Source organism: Pseudorasbora parva, chromosome 19, assembly GCF_024679245.1.
Source record: "Pseudorasbora parva isolate DD20220531a chromosome 19, ASM2467924v1, whole genome shotgun sequence".
In the NCBI taxonomy this organism is placed as follows: Eukaryota; Metazoa; Chordata; class Actinopteri; order Cypriniformes; family Gobionidae; genus Pseudorasbora; species Pseudorasbora parva.
This window is the reverse complement of record NC_090190.1, coordinates 9701413-9723555: the sequence shown is the minus strand read 5'-3', so window position 1 is coordinate 9723555 and position 22143 is coordinate 9701413. Positions and strand designations below refer to the sequence as shown.

The 22143-nt window shown below is 37.3% G+C and overlaps 1 protein-coding gene across 3 annotated transcripts in view; it reads right to left on the bottom strand.

Annotated features, from left to right (window-relative positions):
- csmd2 (CUB and Sushi multiple domains 2) overlaps window positions 1-22143 on the bottom strand; it is a 367226-nt gene that overhangs the window by 28175 nt on the left and 316908 nt on the right. For all 3 annotated transcript variants that reach the window (XM_067426365.1, XM_067426366.1, XM_067426367.1), the window contains 8 exons: window positions 15413-15601; window positions 11510-11656; window positions 6752-6940; window positions 4702-4887; window positions 4277-4471; window positions 3782-3955; window positions 3205-3378; window positions 2931-3104 (listed from right to left, as the gene is read on the bottom strand). In XM_067426365.1, coding sequence (XP_067282466.1) covers window positions 2931-3104; window positions 3205-3378; window positions 3782-3955; window positions 4277-4471; window positions 4702-4887; window positions 6752-6940; window positions 11510-11656; window positions 15413-15601 — 1428 coding nt within the window. The remainder of the gene's footprint in view (window positions 1-2930; window positions 3105-3204; window positions 3379-3781; window positions 3956-4276; window positions 4472-4701; window positions 4888-6751; window positions 6941-11509; window positions 11657-15412; window positions 15602-22143) is intronic.

Sequence of the window (22143 nt, the reverse complement as noted above, 5' to 3'; positions counted from 1 at the left end):
AAAACTTCAGCAAATATTTATAACCACATAAACACAAACAGTTGCTTCATTAACAGCTGGTGTAGGGTTGGCTGAGGACATGAACTGGGCTTAGAGAGAGAAGAGAGGAAGAGAATGCGATGGTGTGTTAAAAGCCAAAAAGAGGCAGAGAACGAGAACACCGAAGGACAAAAGGGCATGATGAAGAACCAAAGGAAGAAATCAGCAGTAATTTGAATTTGGTCACACACTGTAAGAAAACAAAAAACATACAGTGGAAGTGCAATTGAGCAAGCCGAGACAAGAAGATAGGCTATTATGTTAAACTATGTATAATTCTAATGAATTTAGTTGAACACACTTCTGGTGACATTTTGTGTGCAATTATGGGGAAAAGTGAAGTAAAATGAAGAGGACAGGCTTCATTATTTGACTCCAGTGTGTCCCTTCTGCTGTTTGAGGCCAACAACATTCCCTTAAAAATCACTCCATTAGGGACAGCTTGTCAACAGAATTAGACTTTCCAGGGTTGTAATGCATGCTAATGCCTTTAATAGCTCTTAACTGAGCCAGCCAAAGCCATTTCTATGAAGCCGCCATTTATAACTTAAAAATACTTGCTTGGTTTTTACTAAAATGTTAATAGCTAAGTTAGAAATAAACACATTAATTGAAATCAATAAAAAGAAAAGAACAAAGGAATTTGGGGTATTTTTGAATATATATATATATCTTTTTTTGGCTTGGCCATAATTCAGTATTAAAATTGATATTCCTGCTGGCCAGTGGCAATTTTTGAGGAGATTTTGGTTCAATTATGTGTAGTTCTAAGTCCATCCAACTTATGTGTGTGGTTTAGGATGCCTTTTTGGAGATAGAAGTGGCTCGCTTAGACACAAATTGCCGCTGATTAGCAGGGCTGTGCAGATGCCTACTAAATTATTGATGCAGCTCAGAGCTCATAGCATTTTTTACTGGCTCCTTTTGTGCCATTAAACGGGCGTCTTCCCACGCTCAGTGCTAATGACAGACCATGATGGAGAGGAGACCGTAGCTGATATGATCAGGCCACTTCAACTTCCTCAGCCAGAGTAAACACACACTTACAATCTAAAGAGGGGGAAGGACTGAGGGGGTCGGATAATGCAACTTTAAAGATTCAAGGTAAATCAGATTGATCCACTGATGCCATACATTCACAATTTGTGGTATTTTTTTCCCCTCTTTCGGCTCATATATGGCAACTCCAAAATTAACTTGATTACAAATAATCTGATTACACATATATTTACATATATTGTCATTGGCTGGAGCTATGGAAATCTGTTGTCCCGCCTAGAGCAGTTTTTGAGTCAGTAAGAGGTACAGAGAGGTCACATTTACTGTTGTTTGGTGATTTATTACAGAAAAATCCAATAATTTTAAAAAGAAAGGAAGCAATCAAGAATTTCATGTGAGAACGAACAATTTCCTCAATGGATTCAAATTGGTCATGCAGTTTCGCCATGTTGACCAATAGAAAGCTGCCTGGTTAGGGTTAGGACAACAGAAAATGGACGCAAAAGTTATATGTCCATTCATTAATGCTAAACACTTCCTAGTTTTTAAAGGGGTGATGAATTGAGAAATCAACTTTCCCTTGCGCTTTTGATTTATAAAAGGTCATGGTAATATAAGAATATCCTGTAAGTTCCAGAGCTGAAAATTCTTTGTTAGTGAAAGAAAAGCTTTTATAGACACCAGGCGCAGAAAAGGACCGTGTCCGCATCTATATGTCATCGCGCGACTGCCTCTACAGAATAATAAGCATGTGTAATTCAGTAGCCCCGCTCCTTGACTCATGGAGCTGTTCGGATTGCGCTAGCCAGCAGCAATAAGCATGCCGAAGAATATAGCAAGATATTGCGGCACTATTCCTGGTTGGGGAAGAACACAGTCGCTGCATAAGCTTCCTTTAGATCCTAATATGATCCTTTAGATCCTAATAATGTGTTATCTTTAATGATGTTTCAGCTAACGTGGGGCAGACAATGGTTTTCACTTAATTTCACTGCTGAATCGTTTTAAACAAATCTCAGGTTGATGCTTGATTTGCAGACATTGATATTAAAATACAATGCTATTCTTCTATATTGGATCTGACAGGAATGGTGCAACACACTTATCTGAGTAAAACATGTTTTTTATATGTGATAGTATAGCATTGTTATTGATCGTTTTGCTTATGTGTATGTGTAAACAGAATATACCTTATTCTGCCCAACATCCCGGTGCTGTATGTTTTCCAGACAGGCTACCAAAACGAAAGCTGTCGGCAGGGCGATGAATCTCATAATATTCCTTTTTTGTTCTGCACTTCTCTCTCTCTTGACTTGACATTTGAAGGGCGCGCGCACGTGTGTGTGTGTGTCTGCGATTCACGCTTATATATAATTGCCACTTTCAAAACAACCCCTCCCTTATGAGAACTGAACCGACAGGGGCATTTATATATATGACAGTGGAGCTGAAGCTCATTAAATATGCAAATCTTGTCCAATCCTTGCGTTTTACTTCCAGGTCTCCAGTGCGTCACGCCCATCAAAACCCAGCTTTTTGGAGAGAGAGAGCCTCAAAACCAGTGTAGAAAATGGCCTATTACTTATTAGTTATCACCACACAAACGTCATTAGTTGACCTCAGACAACAGTATTTTTTTTTTTTAAAGCCAGTTCATGACACACTTACTTTCCTCATCTTAAATCCTTTAAATGCAGTTATCCGTCACAGTTTAACTTCTGTTATTTCTCAGTTAAGATATATTAGCACATGTACTGTTGTTCTACACCATGCTGAGTTGAATAGAGAAGTCAAGTTATTGTAAAATGACAGCACTTCACACTCCCTCTGCTAATTACACACAGACAGACAGACAGACACAGGATCGGCACTGATGAAGTCACAGGACTTACTTTTACATCTGGGCAGAGTGTTGCTCCACTGGCCGTTGGGCTGACAGTGAGAATTGATCGCACCTTGTAGAACATAACCAGGGTTGCAGGCGAAACGCACAATGTCATTCAAGTTAAACTGCGTTCCCTGAGTGATGCCATTAGCAGGGGTGCCTGGATGCCCACAGGTGATAGCTACAAAGCAACATATTAATATCATTAATTGTTTATTTTATTCCTTAGAGGCATAAAACTGTCACAAGACCTCAAATCAGATCAGTAAACAATAACTTACGGACACAGACAGGAGTCTTTCCGGACCAGCGGTGGTCCTGCTCACAGATGCGAACCGACACGCCGATGAGTCGGAATCCAGGATTACACTGGTAAACAACACTGCCTCTGTAGTTGTAGTTCTCACCGATGATCTGGCCATTCACAATAGGCTCTGGTGTGCCACAGTGTCCAGCTGTTGAAGAAATTGCAAATGCTCATAGAAAGCATACAGTGACTGTGATTTCGCCAAGACAGACATGTTCCTGTTTATACGACTGTCTCTCCAGGATCAACAAAATATGTTCATCCTGGAAAAACATTCCTATAGCTGAAATGATAACTTATCACTAAAATGATAGGTGAATAACACTGATGTAGAAGCACCTAACCCTGATTCTAAGTCTAAACTTGACATAAACTGTAAACTTATTCCTAAAAGCTAATTCATTGATTGGATTATTGTTCTAGGATCAACAAAGACGATAATCCAGGAGCATGTGTACTTCACATAGAGCACATATGGTTACATTTTCTCTATATTTATTGATTGAAAAAAAAAAATCTAATTTACCAATAAGGGAAGTGAAAACACTCACCAAGACACTGGACATCAGCTCCACTCCACAGGCCATTAGACATGCACTCTCTCACTCTAGAGCCCACCAGAGTATAACCCGTGTTACAGGAAAAAATGGCAGTCGCTCCGTACACGGTTAATGTTCCTATTTTATTCCCATTCGGAGGGGTTCCAAGGTCACCACAGGAAATAACTAGGTAAAAACAGATGTTTAAACAGAGTAGTTTAAACAGAATTCTGAATACAAGACATGTTGGCTTTTTTTAATACAGGACATTCATTTTAAAGTACTGAAATTGGCTTTTTATTAGGCTTTACTTGGTATGCAAATTGACTTTTGCAAATTTAATCATGACATACTAGATCAGGGGTTTTCAATTAAAAAAAAAAAAAAAAAAATTCACAAAATCCATCCATTCCACGAACTCCACAAAATCCATCCATTGCCCTCTAAAAATCATAATTTGAAAATGCGCAAAGCAAAGGATTTCACTGTAGCCTATATTACACTCACTTTCACAGGACGGTCTCGGCTCAGGGTAATCCCAGGTGCCATTAGCTTGGCAGCGGATGACCCTTTGACCTTTGTAGAAATAACCAGGGTCACAGGTCAGCATCATCATGGCCTCATATTTATTCTGCATGCCGTAAATAAGCCTCCACCTCCCATGATCCACTGCGGAGTGGCCGATGTCAGGGCAGGTCACAGCTGGAGGAACAAAGTAAGTGTTAATAAAAATTTGCCTATTTGCTAAATTAAACAAAATTTTGCATGCGGTGCAAGATTCTACTCCATTTTCTTTATTCAAAGATTTTCAAGAATTTCAAATAGTTTAAGAGATAACACATATTTAATTATTATTATTTTTTTTTATTTTTTTTTATCAGTCCTTTACATAAATAAGAACATTAAACTGATGGCGCCACTCATGAACTCACGGACGCAGCGAGGGCGGGTCTCCATTGGACTCCATCTCCCAGACTCTTGGCAAAGTGTTGACACCGGCTGAGCATTGGCCAATCGGAAACCAGGATTACAAGAGAATGTGACTCTAGAGCCGAGAGTGAAGTGCTGTCCGATGACAGTGCCATTCACTGGAGCAATGGGCATCCCACAGGAAACAACTGTGAAGGAGAGAAATATTGAATTCTTACCTCAAAACCCAAAGAAAACTGGCTATTTCTTTTTGCCGTCATACTTCATAGAATACTGAGTAAACACACTCAGCGAATACCCCAAAAGCAGCATAGCGACTCTGCAAACACGAGCTTGTAGCGTTTCTGGGAAGGTAAACAAAAGCAGCTAGAAATGCTCAATGGGCACAATCTAAGACGTGGATTACATCTGGACATGGAAGGATACAGAGCAACCTGTAGAGCCATCAGAGAGGAAGAGAGTCCTAAACCATCTCTGAGGTCCCAACAACTGTTTGGACACTTAAATATAGGAATGTCAAAGTCATAGATGGTAAAATAATCAATTAGCAATTACACCTGCAGGTAATGAATAGGTGTGTTTGTGTTAAAGAAAGTACAAAAAGGTATACATTTTTTATTATTTATTAGCAAAGTTCGGTCCCATGACCTACATCAGGCATATAAAATGTTATAATGTCATGGTCATAATGTCATAGCTATTGAACCAACTTACATTTATTAAAAGCCAAATACTGTAGAAACAAAAATAAAATAAACAAAACAAGAAATATAGTAGCATAATTTGTTTGCAGATGATGCTTAGTTTTGTATTTGATCAAATAATGCAGATCACATTTTTCAAACAAACTATAATCTATTCAAAAATAAACAGAAATACAAACTGTAAGCATAATGAAACAAACAAATAAAATTGTAATATGTTTTTCCACATTGAACTATTATCCAGTGTTCTTTCTGGCACCACTGTGTGTGTCAACTCCGAGCACCAACACCAGGACCACATGCATTACTTAATTACTTAAAAAACATTTAAATGGCTATATATCTGCCTCCTCTAACATCCTAATTTAGGGGCGGCAGTGGCTCAGTGGTTCATGTAGGTTGTCTACAAACCAAATGGTTGGTGGTTCAATCCCCAGTTCCACCTGACCAAGTGTCGAAGTGTCCTTGATGGCGCCTGGATGGCGCCTTACATGGCTGACATCGCCATCGGTGTATGAATGGGTGAATGTGAGGCAAACTGTAAAGCGCTTTGGATGGCCATAGGGTCTGTTAAAAGCGCTATATAAATGCAGTCCATTTACCATTTAATTTGTCATTTAGCTAGCATTTCTATCCAATGTGATTCACAGGACAATTACAGGAACATTCGCCCCAGATCAACGTGGGGTGAAGTGTCTTTCTCAAGGCCACAGTAGTGATAGTACACGACTGGCCCCTTGTTTGCGTGAACCTTCCTATTCTCTACAGTCATCTCTAGTCTTGAAAGCCATTATAATGCCTCTTCCTTTAAAGGACTGATACATAATGGATGTAATATCCCTGCTAGTCAACTTTCAATCAATCCCGACTCAACTCCCACTTCCCAATACAAAAAAAGACAGTTTAGTGTGTTCAACAGAGCAGAGGGAACGCTCTAAGGCTCTCGGCCTAAGGCATCTCACATCGTCCCTGTCAAATAGAAATCCAACCCGCTTACAGGTGAGGCCTTTGTTAGACAGGAAGTGGTGATAAAACGCAGCACTTCTGAAACTGCAAAACGGTGGACCCCGTGGAGGCCCCTGCTTTAGTGGATGATAACTGCCTCTTTCTGAGGAGACTCTCCCCTCGGACTGCACATTAGCAATAGTCTCGCAGCTTTGGCTCCTGGCTAACCCATTTATTGTGATGAGCAATTTGACAGATGCAGCCAAGCCCTAAACATTGATGGAATACAGAATTAGCCACGGCGGCGCTGTTCTTTCGCAGAGCGAATTCAGTGAGGAGGGAGAAGAGGTGGATAAACGCCTCCAGACTTTATCCAAAGAGTCTTGGACACCTTGAGACTCACCTTGGCAAAGCGGCACCGGAGCGTTCCATTGGTGGATGCCCTGTGGGGTGCGGGTGCAGGTGGCGGTGGTCTGGCCAATCAGGTTGAAGCCCCGGTCGCAGCTGAAGCGCAAGGTGCTGCCCAGCTTCGTGCCCGTCAGGCTGTGCACCGAGCCGTTAACGGGAGGGTCTGGAGTACTGCAGTACGCGGCTGTAGAACATACAAATAAAAACATGATAAATAAAAGCCAGAAGTCAAAAACCCATCCGTCTGTGAAACCTCCTGCTCCAGTGCGTATTTTATTACATTTCGATTTCTCATCCTGTTTACTGGAACTAAAAGAGAGCAGAGAGCAGAGGTCTGATTAAAAAAGATGCGTGACATTAAATTGTAGAAACGTCATAAATGATGGATACATAACAATAAAAAAAAATCTTTGTTGGCCTAAACGGTAATCCATAATACAACGATAGTCATTATACAAATGATGCTGTTTGGCATGTGCAATCCAGGACACGTTCTCTCCTGTGGCACGAGGCACCTGGGATAACATCTTAGTAGGAATGTTTTTGTTGCAGACCAAACAAGAAAAAGAATGACGGTAATGATACTTGCATAATATAAAAGGATGTATGGATGAAATTAGGAGGAAATGGGGCAGGGATGCAATTTGTCGCATTATTAATCGCTATGACCGCATTACAGTCCTATCTGTTTCATGAGTTCACATGTCCATAAAATCCTTCAGTATTACAGGTAAACAGATTTGGCTTGCTGGAGGTTTCCTGGAAAAGATGTCATGGGAGTGAGGCAGGATGCAAGTATTTTTGCTGCCCTTAAAAAAATGAAAAGTTAACTTGAGAAGCCAAATTGCACAGGAAATGAATTCAAAATATATTCAAGACACACCTTATAATGGATGAGACAAAAGTACTGATTAAGAAAATGATTTTCTGCAGTGTAAGCAGCCGCTTATGTATATGCCCTTGTGTTGCCAATGACAGGATTAGATGAACAAGCTCGTACCAAACTTCCATTTAAATTCCATTACAACAATGCTAATTTCAGTCCAACACAACGCCTAGCAATGATAATTTCCTTTAGGAGAGTAAGGGACCGCTCACACAGGACACATTGTGGCACTGAAAACAGCTAGATGGCAATAAACGGCAATAAAATGGAATAGAACGGAGGGGTCTCAAGACGTGTTTTTCAAAGCTGAACAGCTGTTAACTATAGCTACATTAAAGGCATATCAAAAACATTGTGCTGGTGACATGAGACTATGCAATAGTCAAAGATGTTCATGTGCATGAGAATGAGAAAATGAGATGTGTTTTATGTTAACAACCCATAAAGATTGTTGGGTTTTTACAGTATGCTGTGATCTGAGGTAATCTATATACTAGTGTATTCCCAAAAGCTGACAAATATCACTTGCAGATAATAAACACTACCCTTCTAATGCTTGCGGTTGGTACATTTCAATGTTTTAGAAACTAGTCTCTTATGCTCAAAAATACTTTTATTTGATCAAAAAATACATTAAAACACTAATATTGTGAAATATTTCATTTTCTATTTTAATATATTTACAATAAATGTAATATTGTTCTTGCAAAGCTGAATTTTCAGCATCATTACTGGCAACCCGTCAAAATAAAAGTTTAACAAAGTAATTGTGACAGCATTAATATTGTACAGTAGAATTTAGCTACTTCTCAATGTAATAATAATGTATGCATTTAATTAATACAGTGAGCAGTGTTATTTAACATTAATTCCACTTAGAAAGCAGTTTATTTCATGTGTATCTTGTTGTGTCGTATTTATGTAGGCCTGCTGAATGTTAAATGGATCTAAGTTCAGTAGAAATGATTTAATAATTTAAAGCATGATCAAAGCACTCTATATTAGTCCCAGAATTTCAAATTAGACGGCAAGTGACAAATATCGGAAACGGTCAATAATTGTTTGCTTAAATCGGTATCGGGCCAAAAAATTGTATGGGTGCATCCCTAACCCAAAGCGCTACAAACTATTTAAAATAAACAAAATTCAATAAAAAAATATAAAAACAACAAATAAAAAAAGATGCTAAACATTCCAATACAACTAATCAACACAATAAAATACTAATCTCAACATGTGCATGCAATTTAAAAAATATGTTTTTAACAACTTGTCAGCAACTCTGTCAGCATTTCTGACATAATTTATTTGAAAAAGAAATAGTTTGTAACATAAATAGGGATACAACGTCTACCACCGCATGTGCTCTTTCAGTACTATGAGCAGCTATCTCATTTCTCCAGAGCTAATTTATCCTCCTCCATCCCCAGCTCCTCCTTTCGTCCAGTAAGGATTTGGTATTCTGATTCCCCTTTAATCAGCATAAATTTCAGAATTATGTTGTATATTTAAATATTGACATTAATGATATCTGCAATACACTGTTGTGTATTCTCCCAGCTCTTATCCATGCTAGGCTGCATGGATGCGCAGGGAGTTCTTTCCCAGAACAGAACCGTACCGTCAATCCAAACTATATTGTCAATCCTCTTTAACGATGGTGGTCCTGACAGAAATGTCTTTACTGTCACTTTTTAATCAATTTATGTGTCCTTGCATATATTCTTTTTATGTTTCAGCGGTTTGATCACTGGAAAGATGTATGTTTTGTAAAACTTGAGTGTTGGCCTTGCATTACTGTGTCATCTTTATTTATTTATTTGTCTTTGTCCTGCAGTGATTTAGCTTTTACTTCTTTTAACATTTTCTGTGAAGAGATAAAGTCCCATTAAATGACTTGAATGCAGTTTCTCTCCTATGTTGGTGTTTTTATTACTTGAATAATAAATAATTAATTTGATAAATCTTAATTTTATAAAGAAATTAATAATTTTTTTTGTCTTTTGGAAAGAAATGTATATTTTTTACAAAGGACCAAATATACAGATGTATCAAATCATGGTTTATGGCTCTCAAATAAATAAATAAATAAATAAATAAATAAATACATAAATAAATACATAAATAAATAAATAAATAAATACATAAATAAATAAATAAATAAATAAATAAATAAATAAATAAATAAATAAATAAATAAATAAATAAATTAATTAATTAATTTAAAAAAAACATATAAAAACTGGACAGACAAACCTGTGCTTATCAAGTCAGGACTTAATCTCTTCACAAAAAATGTTAAAAGAAGTAAAAGCTAAATCACTGCAGGACAAAGACAAATAAATAAAGAAAGAAAGATAACACAGTAATGCAAGGGCAACACTCAAGTTTTATAAGACACCAATCTTTCCAATGATCAAACCACTGAAACATAAAATGTTTCCAGCCTCTCTTCCATTAGCACTGACAGTGGGGATTATAGATAATGGACAAATTTAGAAGTTTACACATCACATACCTGTAGTAAAACTTTGAATAAAACCTCCACTAATGGTTTAAATGGCTCAGAGTGCTGCGGACCGTTTAAGTTTTGTGCGTCATAACACTCGTGATAGAGCAGGTGCTGCCCTCTAAATGGCTAAAAAAGACTGCTATTGATTGCTGGCCACAGAGGTCTGGCTGTAAGAGAAGGCTTGGTGAAATTTAGCCTTCACCGCTCAATTAGTTTTTGAAGTCTATGTTACCTAGTCACGGTGCTGTTTCCTACCTGACTATGACCTAAGAGCCCTAGCTTTGCATTTAATAAAGTCACACTGTAAACAACCTTTCATGGCCCTTGTTTCTAAATAGCAAAGTTAATGCTGCCAACTTTCAACCTGCACCGTTTCTTGATTCATTCAGCAAACCTCATAGGGGTGATGGCGGGAAGGAAAGGTCAAGAATTAAAAAAGAAAAATGAAAAGACACAAAAGAAGGAGGGAGGAGAAGTGCAAGGAGCTGCTACAGTTGATGAAGCAACAGCCTGTGGAGATAAAAGATGGATTGAGAAAGAAAACCGAACGAAGCTTTTAGTCTGTCCCTCCATCTGTTTTTGTCCCACCAAGGTATCGCTACAGAAGGGAAACCATATTGAGGAGGAAAACCTAGGTGTGCTTCTGCTGCTAACCCAGACTGTCACAGAGCCCTATATCAAAAATCCATCAAGCGAGGAGCGAGCAGAAAAAACTAAACAAGCTGATGCAGAGAGAAGGGACTCTGATGAGCCAGACAAAGGGGTGATTAGTCATTCTTCTGAAACGCTAATGATTAGGAGCATACGGAAACTTTTTAAATATTTACAGGGTAATAACTCATTTAGAATTATGCCATTGCTCATGAAACGGTGCAATCAGGTTTTGATAGCTTGTGGCAGTATTTCCTACGTAATTCTGTTTTTGCAGCGGGGAGTCATAATTGGCTGTTTGTGAATGTGTATCCTTAACTGTTAGTTGTCATGAACATTTAGGCAGTCGGAAAGTCATTTTTTTTGTTAGATGTCATTTGGAAGCCAAACCAAAAAGTTCATGAGTGATTATGAATAATTCATTAAAAGAATCACCTCAAAAGAGTAATTTGATTATAAACTACACTAGTTACTCAGCATTATTTGCAGATAGGCGAGGACACAATGGTATTATTTCACAGTATTGTTTAAATTCAAACTGTAAATCATAGCTTGTGAAATATACACAGAACAATATGAAGAACAACAGTACCACAAAAAAACAAAAAACAAAGCTATGAATCTATTCAAATGTAAATACAATTGAATATAAATAAATCTTGGTGAATTCCATTTGTGTTTTGATTATGTGTTGAAATGCTCACCTGAGTAGCGAATGCGAAAGCCCTTGTGGCTGGAGGTGTGATCGAAGGACCAGTGAAGGTAAACCTTGTTAGAAGAGCTAGTAATGCTGAGGGGAGATGAATAGTTCCCACTCAGAGAAATGAGCAGAGGACTCTGTCTTGATGGACCTGCAGGATAAAGCAAAGCATAAGGTTATTAAAACTAATACATCTAGATATGCATTTGGCATTCTGAGCATTAAACGCAATTGTTTTGTTTAGTTTTTGGGTATACTACAACAGGTTTTCATGCTTGAATTATTTTCCACATATAGTATTTTACATTGTTGCAGCACCTGTCTTTCCAGTCTGTCAGTAATGCTCTGTTTAGTTCTGGTCTCTATGACACTCCTCCTTCTGAAAAGAGCAATGTGCTCTGATTGATTGGCTGGATCAATGTGTTGTGATTGGTCAAACACTTCTAGCATGTTTCAGAAATGTCCTGGCCCTTACAATAACCTTGAGTTTCAACAAACTATTAGCGCAACTTGACAAACTAATTAACCTCGACCCTTTTTTGCGTATGTATTCTATGGGCATTAATATTGTGACATGCACATTCAAGGAAGAAAACTCAATACTAAAATGCTCTAAAATCCAGTGTAAAACAGGTCCAAATGCAAAATAATATTTTAGATAGATTGGATCAGCTAACATAAATGTTAAATATACATCTTGGGGGAAAAAAGTGAGCAATTTGGAATGATAACCACAATAATAAAATGTAGGTTGCACAAGAAAATCATTGTCTGTTACTTATTAGTAATCTTAGCAAATCAGAGCATTGATATTTTCATTTCTTTGGGCAAATGATCATGGCAGAAAAAAAAAAAATATATATATATATATATATCACCACCGTACCTCTTTCTGTCACTATCAGTAGCCACATATCTTACAAACTTCAATTGACATGTTTATCGCCAGCCGTGATACAACTGGTGTGTTTCTGTCACAACATAGCCTCTCCACCTCTCATGGCTAATGTTGACTGACAGGGCTCCGTTCATATACTTCACTGGTGGTACTTTCAGATCAGATGAACTCTGATTCAGTCCAGAGGGGTGTGTGTGTGTGTGTGTGTGTGTGTGTGTTTGTGTGTTAAAGTCTATTCCAGACAACAAGTCAGTGTCTGGGCCAAGCTGCAGGGAGGTAAAGGGATCCGGTGTGATCTGGCTGGCTATGGCATGTTGTGAAAAGCAAAGTCTGCTTCGTAACACAATGGGAGTTGAAACTGTAATCAGCATCGAGCATGCCAGCTCCCCTCAGGAGTTGCTCACACTGCTCCCAGATGAGTCGAACAGTCGCTTTGTCAGCCTCAGAAAAAGGCATGCAGCACAATGCCATTCTGTGAGACCCAGCTGTCATATACAGTACTTTAAGTTTTATTTTACTCATGCCTTTCACTCTTTTTAATCAAGGTTAGATTAAAGATTATTTATTAAAGATTATTTGATGTACTATAAGGAATTTGGGTAGAACTGTTTATATGTTTAACTCATGTTTCACAATATGTAACTTTTTCATTTATTTTTTATTAACATTTCAACATTTCGAAACAAGGAAAAAGAAGGAGACCTATTCACATCATTCTTTCTTTGACCACTTTGATGATGCCTAAAATGTGATGAGCCTCCATGTGTGTGTGAGATGACCCTTCTGACCTGTAATCCACTTCGTAATCTCAGTCTAAATGGGATCACTTTCACCCCAGCAAAGCCGCTGACCTAAGACTTGCCCTAAACAGAACCCTTTTGGCTAAAGCAATTTCCTTTGCCTTTTACAAAAGGTTTTTACTGTGTAAAAGCAAAGGTCATCCCTTTTGACCTCTCTTCAACTGTCTATCTTGCTCAACAGCAAGGTTGCCTGTGAAGTGTGTATCAACAATTATATTGGAAGGGGAGAAAAATAGATTTTGTGAGCAAAAACCATGTCTCAACTAGTTCTGTTATGATGTTTGTCCCTTGATTCAATCTTATCTTCAAACTCTTACCAGAACAACAGCAATACATACATAATTATTAAAGGGCAACTATTATGCTCCTTTTTACCAATGTAATATAAGTCTCAAGTGTTCCCATGGTGTGTTTGTGAAGTTTCAAAATTCCTTACAGATCATTTAATATACCATTTTGAAAATGCCAATTTGTGTGTGTGTGTGTGTGTGTGTGTGTGTGTGTCTCTCTCTTTTAAATGCAAATGAGCTGCTTCTCCCCGCCCCAGAGGGTGGAGCCTTCACAGCTTGTGAACATGCAAATGAAAACTGAAACATAAATCTGTTTGGTTCTTCATTATCATTAAATATTTTCTGCTTTTTTAAAGCCTTATCACTCTAAACTTTTACACACACCTGACACATGCAAGAAGAGAGCTGGATGTCAGTGCATCTTTTTTAAAGCCTTATCACTCTAAACTTTTACACACACCTGACACATGCACAAAGAGAGCTGGATGTCAGTGCATCTGTGTATATTAGACTAGTCTTGTTCTCTTTCATGTGTAATTGTAATTAAAATGTCAAATGCTCACACGGTTATGTCAGAAACACAAAGTTCACATGAAAACAGTTGTTTATTTCTGTGCACGTATGCAGCAAGTACAGAAATCCGTGTTTATATTAGATCTGTGTATTAAAGTGAGAGCAGTGTTATATACAGGACCTACTGCTATATCTGCTGTTAATATGAATCAAACAACAACAACATAAAAACAGAAAATCACTCACTGCTCTTAACTAAATTAACTTTAGTAGCTTTATTAAGAACACATTTCTTACTAGAATGCTGCTGTTAATGCTCTGGTGAGGAGATAAACATGGCGGACTTTGCTCTCTGAGGGCGGGGTCTATGCTAATGTGTCCATCAACACTTGTGGCCGTGCCTCTAAAATGTGATGTCACTGCTAGAAATCTGTTCTGAGACACTGCTTATGCTTTATGGGGATAAAAAAAAGTGGGTGGATTTTTACCATTATATGAATTTTGCATAATAGGTGCCCTTCAAGTACTTAATACTATTAAGTACTTATAATTTATTAAAATAAAAATAATAATAACTAATACTAATTATTTAAGATTTAGAAATAATAATTCATATATAATTTTTTATTTTAAAAAAATATCTTTTTTTATTAGTTTAATATATATATATATATATAAATTAAACTGATCAAAAGTAACATACATGATATTCATATTTCATTCAAAAGACATTCAGAATCAGAAACAAATGTCTTAAGAACCAAATCAGAGTGATTTCTGATGGATCATGTGACATTAAAGACTGGAGTAATGGCTGCTGAAAATCACAGGAATGAATTACCTTTAAAAAAAAAAAAATCATTAAAATTACAGTAAAATCTCTTGTACTATTAAATATATGTATTTAAATAGAAAGCTATTTTAAATTGTAATAATATTTCAAAGTACAAGAGATTTTACTGTAATTTTAATGAAATAAACACAGCCTTGGTGAACAGAAGAAGAAAAAACCTCACTGGCCCCAAAGATTTGAATTGTACTGTGTGAACCGGCTCAATCTCTTCCATCTCAGATAGGAGTACCCAAATTAAGAATCACCATTTTATCTTTATTTATTATTATTATTATTTTAATTCTCTTTACAACTGTTTCTATTTTTACACATGGTATTTCTTCTTTGTCTTATGCATGTTATGACTATTTTAGTTAATTTCTATGTAAAGCACTTTGAATTGCCATTGTGTATGAAATCGGCTATATAAATAAACTTGCTTTGTCTTGTGCATGATAATAATAACAATGATAACAATAGTAATATTAATTATTATTATATTCATATATTGTGATTATCATCACATGAATCAGAGTGAAAGATCTGAAGGAAAAGCTATACAAAATCCACATACCATCAAAGATCTCCAGCTCATCAAACTGTCTGCTGGTCTGAAAGTGTTCAACGGTGAAAGTGATGTTGTAACCTGCATCCACCTTCACCACCCAGGAACAGGACTCGAAGTGCGGCAGGCTGCTGCCCGGTGACTGACTCAGGATTATCCCCGTGGAGGCTGTCAGCACCTCGTTCATAGGACAGGTGACTGTGAGGAAAACAGACAAGACCCAGTTCAGCTCCATACATTATTACAGGCAGATTCCCTTTGATTTTACACATACACACATCAGCCGTGGCGGTGATGCAAACGCTAGTATCGCTACAAACCCTTACCCATCAAAGCAACATTCAGAACCATTATACTCAATTGACCAAGGAACACATGAAAGGAACCTTGATCAAAAACACAGAATTACAGATCTATAGCTCCATTCAACGTGACACTAGAACTTCAGATGCAACAGAAATTGTGCGGCCTATTGATCACCCAACAATTCAAGCCCAATATATAGTACCCAATTCGTGCATGCCTATGGTAAAGCACCAAATGCAATTCGATGATAACACAAAGCACCCTGGGCCAGTCTGTCGTGACACTGAGAGGATTGATCACTGTTGTTCACATGGTTGTATAGCCTGGCTCTCATGCCTCCGTCTGCAGTTTCATCTCTCAGTCATTGATATTCCTCAGAGGGCCGCTGTGACATTTCCCCTCGCTTTTACCTTGAATTATCAGACTTTATGCAGTGGCCCGTCTTGGCCGCTTCCCGCAAATCTCGGAAACCTGTCTCTTATTCTCTCCGTAGCTGTCAGAATACAAAGCAAGCATCCAAATACAAATCACAACATAAAAGGATAAACTCTCATTTCTGACACGATTTTATTACTTTGTCTCATTTCTTCCGCATGACGCGGATGACACGGATGAGAGGCCGTGTATGCATCAGACAGGAAGGGATTGTTATTATCAAATATTTACGACACTTTTCAGATATGAAATATAGATTTTCTATTACTTGTCTTGCTAAATAAACACACCGCTGCTTCAGAGCTCCGCTGGGGTGAATACTTCATGATTGAGTTGATATCTGCATGAGATTATTATTATGACGGATGAATTGCTGAGATCTTCTAAACCCACAGCTCACCTCAGCTTATCAGAATATTGACAGGTGTGGCGTGCTTAAACCCTGTAAACAGCATGACCCAAAGTAAACAGTTTTGTTTCTATATTCGGCCTCTTTAGTTGACCTCTTAGTCAGTCGTTTAGCATCTTAATTGACTAACATTTAAGCCCACGGGTCTGTGCACAGATTAGGATGGACGTTAATCAAAGCAATCATTTCATGCATGCTGTGCACTTGTCCTGCTTTACGTGTCAAACCTGAGATAAGTTATACTTTTAATTACATTCAGATTCACAGCCCAGTGAATTGCTTCTGTAATAATTATTAAGTTATAAAAAGATGCTTTGAGACTTGATATGACATGAATCACACTTTTGGTACTTGGTTGAGATTTAGCCTGAGCTTGGTGGATACGCAGGAGCGATATGGTTTGCTGCTTGCCGTTTGACACGTTTCCTTTACGAGGGTAAAATATAGAAGCTCTGGGACTGGCTACACGGCTCTGAGGTGATATAAAATGTGAATGCGGTTTCATTGGAGGACAAACATTATCATGGATGCATATCGATGCCCGCTTGAGCCTATCATCACTGCATAAAGCATAATGCGCTCAGGTAAAAAATACACCCCCAATAACCTACATCTGTGCTTCCTGGAGCTCACAATCACAAATTACATTCTTCAAAGTGTGAGCGTGGGTGTTACGGATCTTTATTTGCTGTTGCATGCAGTGCTTTGAAAGGTGGCTGTTAACCTATAACACAGACAAAGATGTATTTTAAAGGAAGGAACTGACAGATATGACAAGTATTTTGCGAGGGCCTTTAATGTATCATAACATTTATAGACCTTTGCTATATTCCTGATATTTACATTGTCAGTGTATTCATGTTTAAATCAGTTTATATTGCAAAACATAAAAGGAACTCTTGTCATTTGTGCTGAGGGCTGCGTCTCACAGTGCACTGCCGAGATCTGTATATATTCTATGGAAAATGAATCAGTTTAATGTTCTAAAATGTTTGAATGAATTCAAAGTGACTTTAAATACTAAACATTTATATTAAATATTAAATATGAACACACTTTTAAATTGCATGTGCATAAAGTGTGCATGTTCCATCAGTGCAAAAAGTAACACTTAAAGCAGACTACATTGAAAAACAACTTATATTTACCCTAGATATATATTTGTATAAACGGTAAAGCAGAATATCTACCGGGTTGACACATTTCTACCATCAAACCACTCTAATTCCATTCTGCCCCAGCAAAATGGGGAAGAGCATGACCCTCCAAACAGAATCTCAGACAAAATCCTCATCATCCCAGGCCTTTCACTATAGCGGCAAACGGAAATTAACTTGCTCAGGTCGCCCTTATCCCCTAATCCACTTTGAAATGGACTGTCAAAGGCTGAATGTAAACAACAGTTTTGGTGGCAGATTCTGACAGAAGAGGAGAAGGCATGTCAAAACTGCTCCTTTAACAATGGCAGCTGAAGATTATCTACTGTATGAGACGGGTTGGCATCTAAAAAGGGATTTTCAACTTAAAATGTCACCCTTCGTGACAATGAATTGCAAATATAGCCCCCAGAAGAATATACATCCAAAAAATGGTAACACACGGCATTCATTTCATGATGTCAAGGAAAAGGATAAATGTCAAACGCAAATTGTCAATGCAGGACATTCAGGCTTCTGTTTTGTTTACCGCATAAAATTTTCACATATTTGATAATATGCTAAGCTCCACCCCCCGGTTACTGTTGCTAGCTCAGGCTGAATGTCTAGAAAGAGGTCTGTGTGAACATTGCAATCAACACATATATGAATTAAAGGTTCATTTTGCAAAAAAAGAAAAAAAAAATCTGTAAAATATCCAAAAATCACTGGGCCAGAGTACTTTAGAAAATTGCTATTTTGACACCGGGATGTGTGAGTGAGTCGCCTTTTGCATCATATCTGCGCTAACCTCAGTTTCCGGAAGTTTTTTTGCAGTGGTCACTTGCGTGTTAATCTGAAATAACCTTGACAATGATCCATGTAAAAAAAAAGAAAAGAAAAAAGTAACTTCTGTCTGACAACTACATGATCTTGGTTTTGTAACATGTAACTACTCATTGTGAATAACTATAGTTTTTTTTTTTTGTCGTAAAAACATGAAAATTGAAAAAATAAAGGCAAAATGTGTCACATTTGTTACATAACATTTTTATTTAAAAATATGAATTGCTCTGCTGTTGAAGGACTTAGCTTACTTCTTTTTTTTCCTTCTTTTTACTGTCTCTCTTTCCAATAAATAAATGGATCATGCATTCTGGGCAAAAAACTCATATTTTTCACTTTTACTGTTGCATCAGCTGTAGCACAGCGTATCGTCTTAGTTTCACAGAAACGACTATTAAACAGTTCCCATCAACTGTCCTGGGTTTCTGCTGGTGTTGATGATGATGATGGGCCTGATGTTTACATTTGTAGCTCTGAATGAAAATTAAAACAACTATTAGTTACAAAGCATAAACTGACATCATATATGAATTATAAGTTACCTAACTATTCAGATGACCTATCTCCATAAAGTTAGATGAAGACTGAAACTGCTCACCAGGAGTTGCTGTGTTTGAACGCATCAGCGAAGCGCACTCCAATGTGATGTTCTTTTCAGCCTCCTGGGCTTTGGCAGGATTTCCAAAAGCCACATTTTTTAACCTTGGGTCCAGCAGTGTAGCAAGTGCCAGGGCTCTGAAGGACTCATACAGGGTTATGAGTCCTTCAGAGCCTTGGCACTTGACATCTGGAGAGCAGACCTTCCTGCAGACTATTAATCTATCTATGTATCTATCTATGTATCTATCTATGTATCTATCTATCTATCTATCTATCTATCTATCTATCTATCTATCTATCTATCTATCTATCTATCTATCTATCTATCTATCTATCTATCTATCTATCTATCTATCTATCTATCTATCTATCTATCTATCTATCTATCTATCTATCTATTCATATCACCTATGAATCTATAAGTATATCATTCTATATCTCTTATGTTGTGCTATCCTAACTTAGCCTATATGAATGTGTCACTATATCTATCCTAACTATCTGTCACTCTCCATACCTATCAGTCAATACATCTAATTTAAATCTAGCCTAAATATAACTAACCAAAGCACAGTGTAAATCTCACTTATATCACAATATCCTCTCACAAAAACTCACAAGGTGAATGATGGATTAACTTCACTTTTAAACTGTGGGGAATTAGGTTCATACAAATTTGCGACTGTGGTTTGTTCCCGCCCTTTTCAATCAAAAGCACTTTAGACAAGCGCCAACTGATGAAACACCTAAAGCTTAATTTAGCCATAGTCATGTGACATGGGTGTTTTGAATCACAGTTAGGAGCAGTGTTTCGAAACATCCAGGATCTCAACAAAGTTTTGCGTCAGACATCCCTAGTAAAGGGCACATGCCCCTAGGTTCTGCACTCAAACTTGGCATCATCAAACTACTGAATAGGCGACCTCTAACGGACGGATAAGTTACATAGTGCACCTTTAACATTATGTTTGTAGCATGAAGATGTTCTGCAAACTTCAAGATTTTTTTTAATTTTTGGAAGAGGCAACAATAGCTAATCCATCCACCTATTTTCATGCGCATTATGAGATATCACATAAAAACTGAATGGAAATGCAAAAATTCTAAAAATGTGCATACAAAACTTCAAAAGACCAAAAAGGTCTTAATTAATGCAGATACATTTGTCCTATAAGAAGAAATGAACATACAGTTAACTACAATAGAGACATTTACGGAATAAATTTCCTCGTTGTGCAATAAAAAACTTAAAAGACTGTGCCACAACAGCGGATGTGATTGGATAACTGGACTAACTAGTGGACCAATTTCATTGCACAAGATTTCAAATGTTGGTTTGATCATTCTGAAAAGAGCCACAATTAAGTCACCTCCAATCTGAACGCAAGATAACATGACATGTTTATTGTGTTTCGTCTGTGTGCTCTTAGATGCAAGTCATTTCTGATTTACTGTAGAGTAAGTTAAGCGAAGCGAAGTGAAGCGAAGTGAAGTGAAGTGAAGGGAACGGGTTCAGGTTCGGGTACCCACGGGACTTGCAAAATTTTGCGGGTGAAAAACATCCATTTTAGGAACACATCTACAAAAAAAATGTATTGCCTGTATTTCAAGGTAATAAAATAATTTTGAAACAAAATCAGGTTATTTGTGCTCGCGCCGCCGGGTGCCCTCCCAGAATTCTCTCACTTTCACACCCGCGTAATTGTAGCGGCTGTATAGTTAAGGCTATATGCCAAGTCCTGTCTAACCTAATTTGTTATGATTTGCAATGCGTACATAACTGGACTTTTCTTTCGTTTAACGTATCACCTACACGGTTGTTAACTGTTTCATTTAACACTTAAGGATCTGTGGTGTACAGGGCGTGTTTGAATCCGAAATTGTCAGATGTATGCTAAGCTAGAGTAGACGAAAGTATGTAGCCACGTCTCGTGTCTGTTTGATAAAGCTGGTAAAATGATTAGCCTACTATGTTCTTCATGATGCAGCCTTTTGAAGTTGTCCTTGTGTTAATGGTGGAGTAATTACTTTTGTATGACCTGGCAATAAATGTGTATATAATGTTACATGCTAAACTGATTTTAATTTGGGTGCTGGTCGGGTGTTGGTTCTATTTTAAGCGGGTCGGGCCGGGTGCGGATTTGAATTAGTGCTCCTGTCGAAAAAATGGATCGGATGCGGTATAACGGACCGTGGGTACGGATTTACAAAATCAGACCCGTGCAGGACTCTGTCCCGTATAATGTAAGTTTTCATTCATTGGATTTCATGTATTGACAAATAAATAGGAAATAAGGATATGCATAATATATGAAAATATTAATATTTTATAGTATTATGAATAGGAGAAAAACTATGCAAATAACCTATAAATTATTGAATAATATTAGTCTTATAAGAAAATAAATGAAGAATGCACCTAAATGCCATCAAGAGAAATATGCTTTGGGATTTTCATGTCACCATGGTGACAGAAGGGGGGAATAACAAAATCAACATGAATGTGTGCATGACATGCTGTGCATCACTAATAAAAAACATATTTTATTTATATATAACAGTATATTTAAGTATAAAGTTTAAAATTCAAGTGTTGAGAATGTCAAAAGAGTCCATATATTCTTAAAGAAAAGAAGTCACTTCTACCCTTTATTTGCATAATGGCATGTTGATGCACTCTCAGCATTCACAATCTATTTTCTCTCTCTAAATATGAGACGCAAAAACAACAGTGAGAGGGGAACACTGAGAGAAAAAGGGAAGACATAGCAATCAGTTTCAACTAGGGCTGTCAATCGATTCAAATATTTAATCGCGATTAATCACATATTGTCATGAGTTAACTCGAGATTAATCGCAATTTAATCGCACATTTTTATTAGTTATATATGTACCTTAAATTAATATGTTTTTAAGTTTTTAATACTCTAATCAACATGGGTATGGACAAATATGTATGAACAAATGTACGTTTATTATTAGTGAAACCATATTCAGAGCATGAAGAC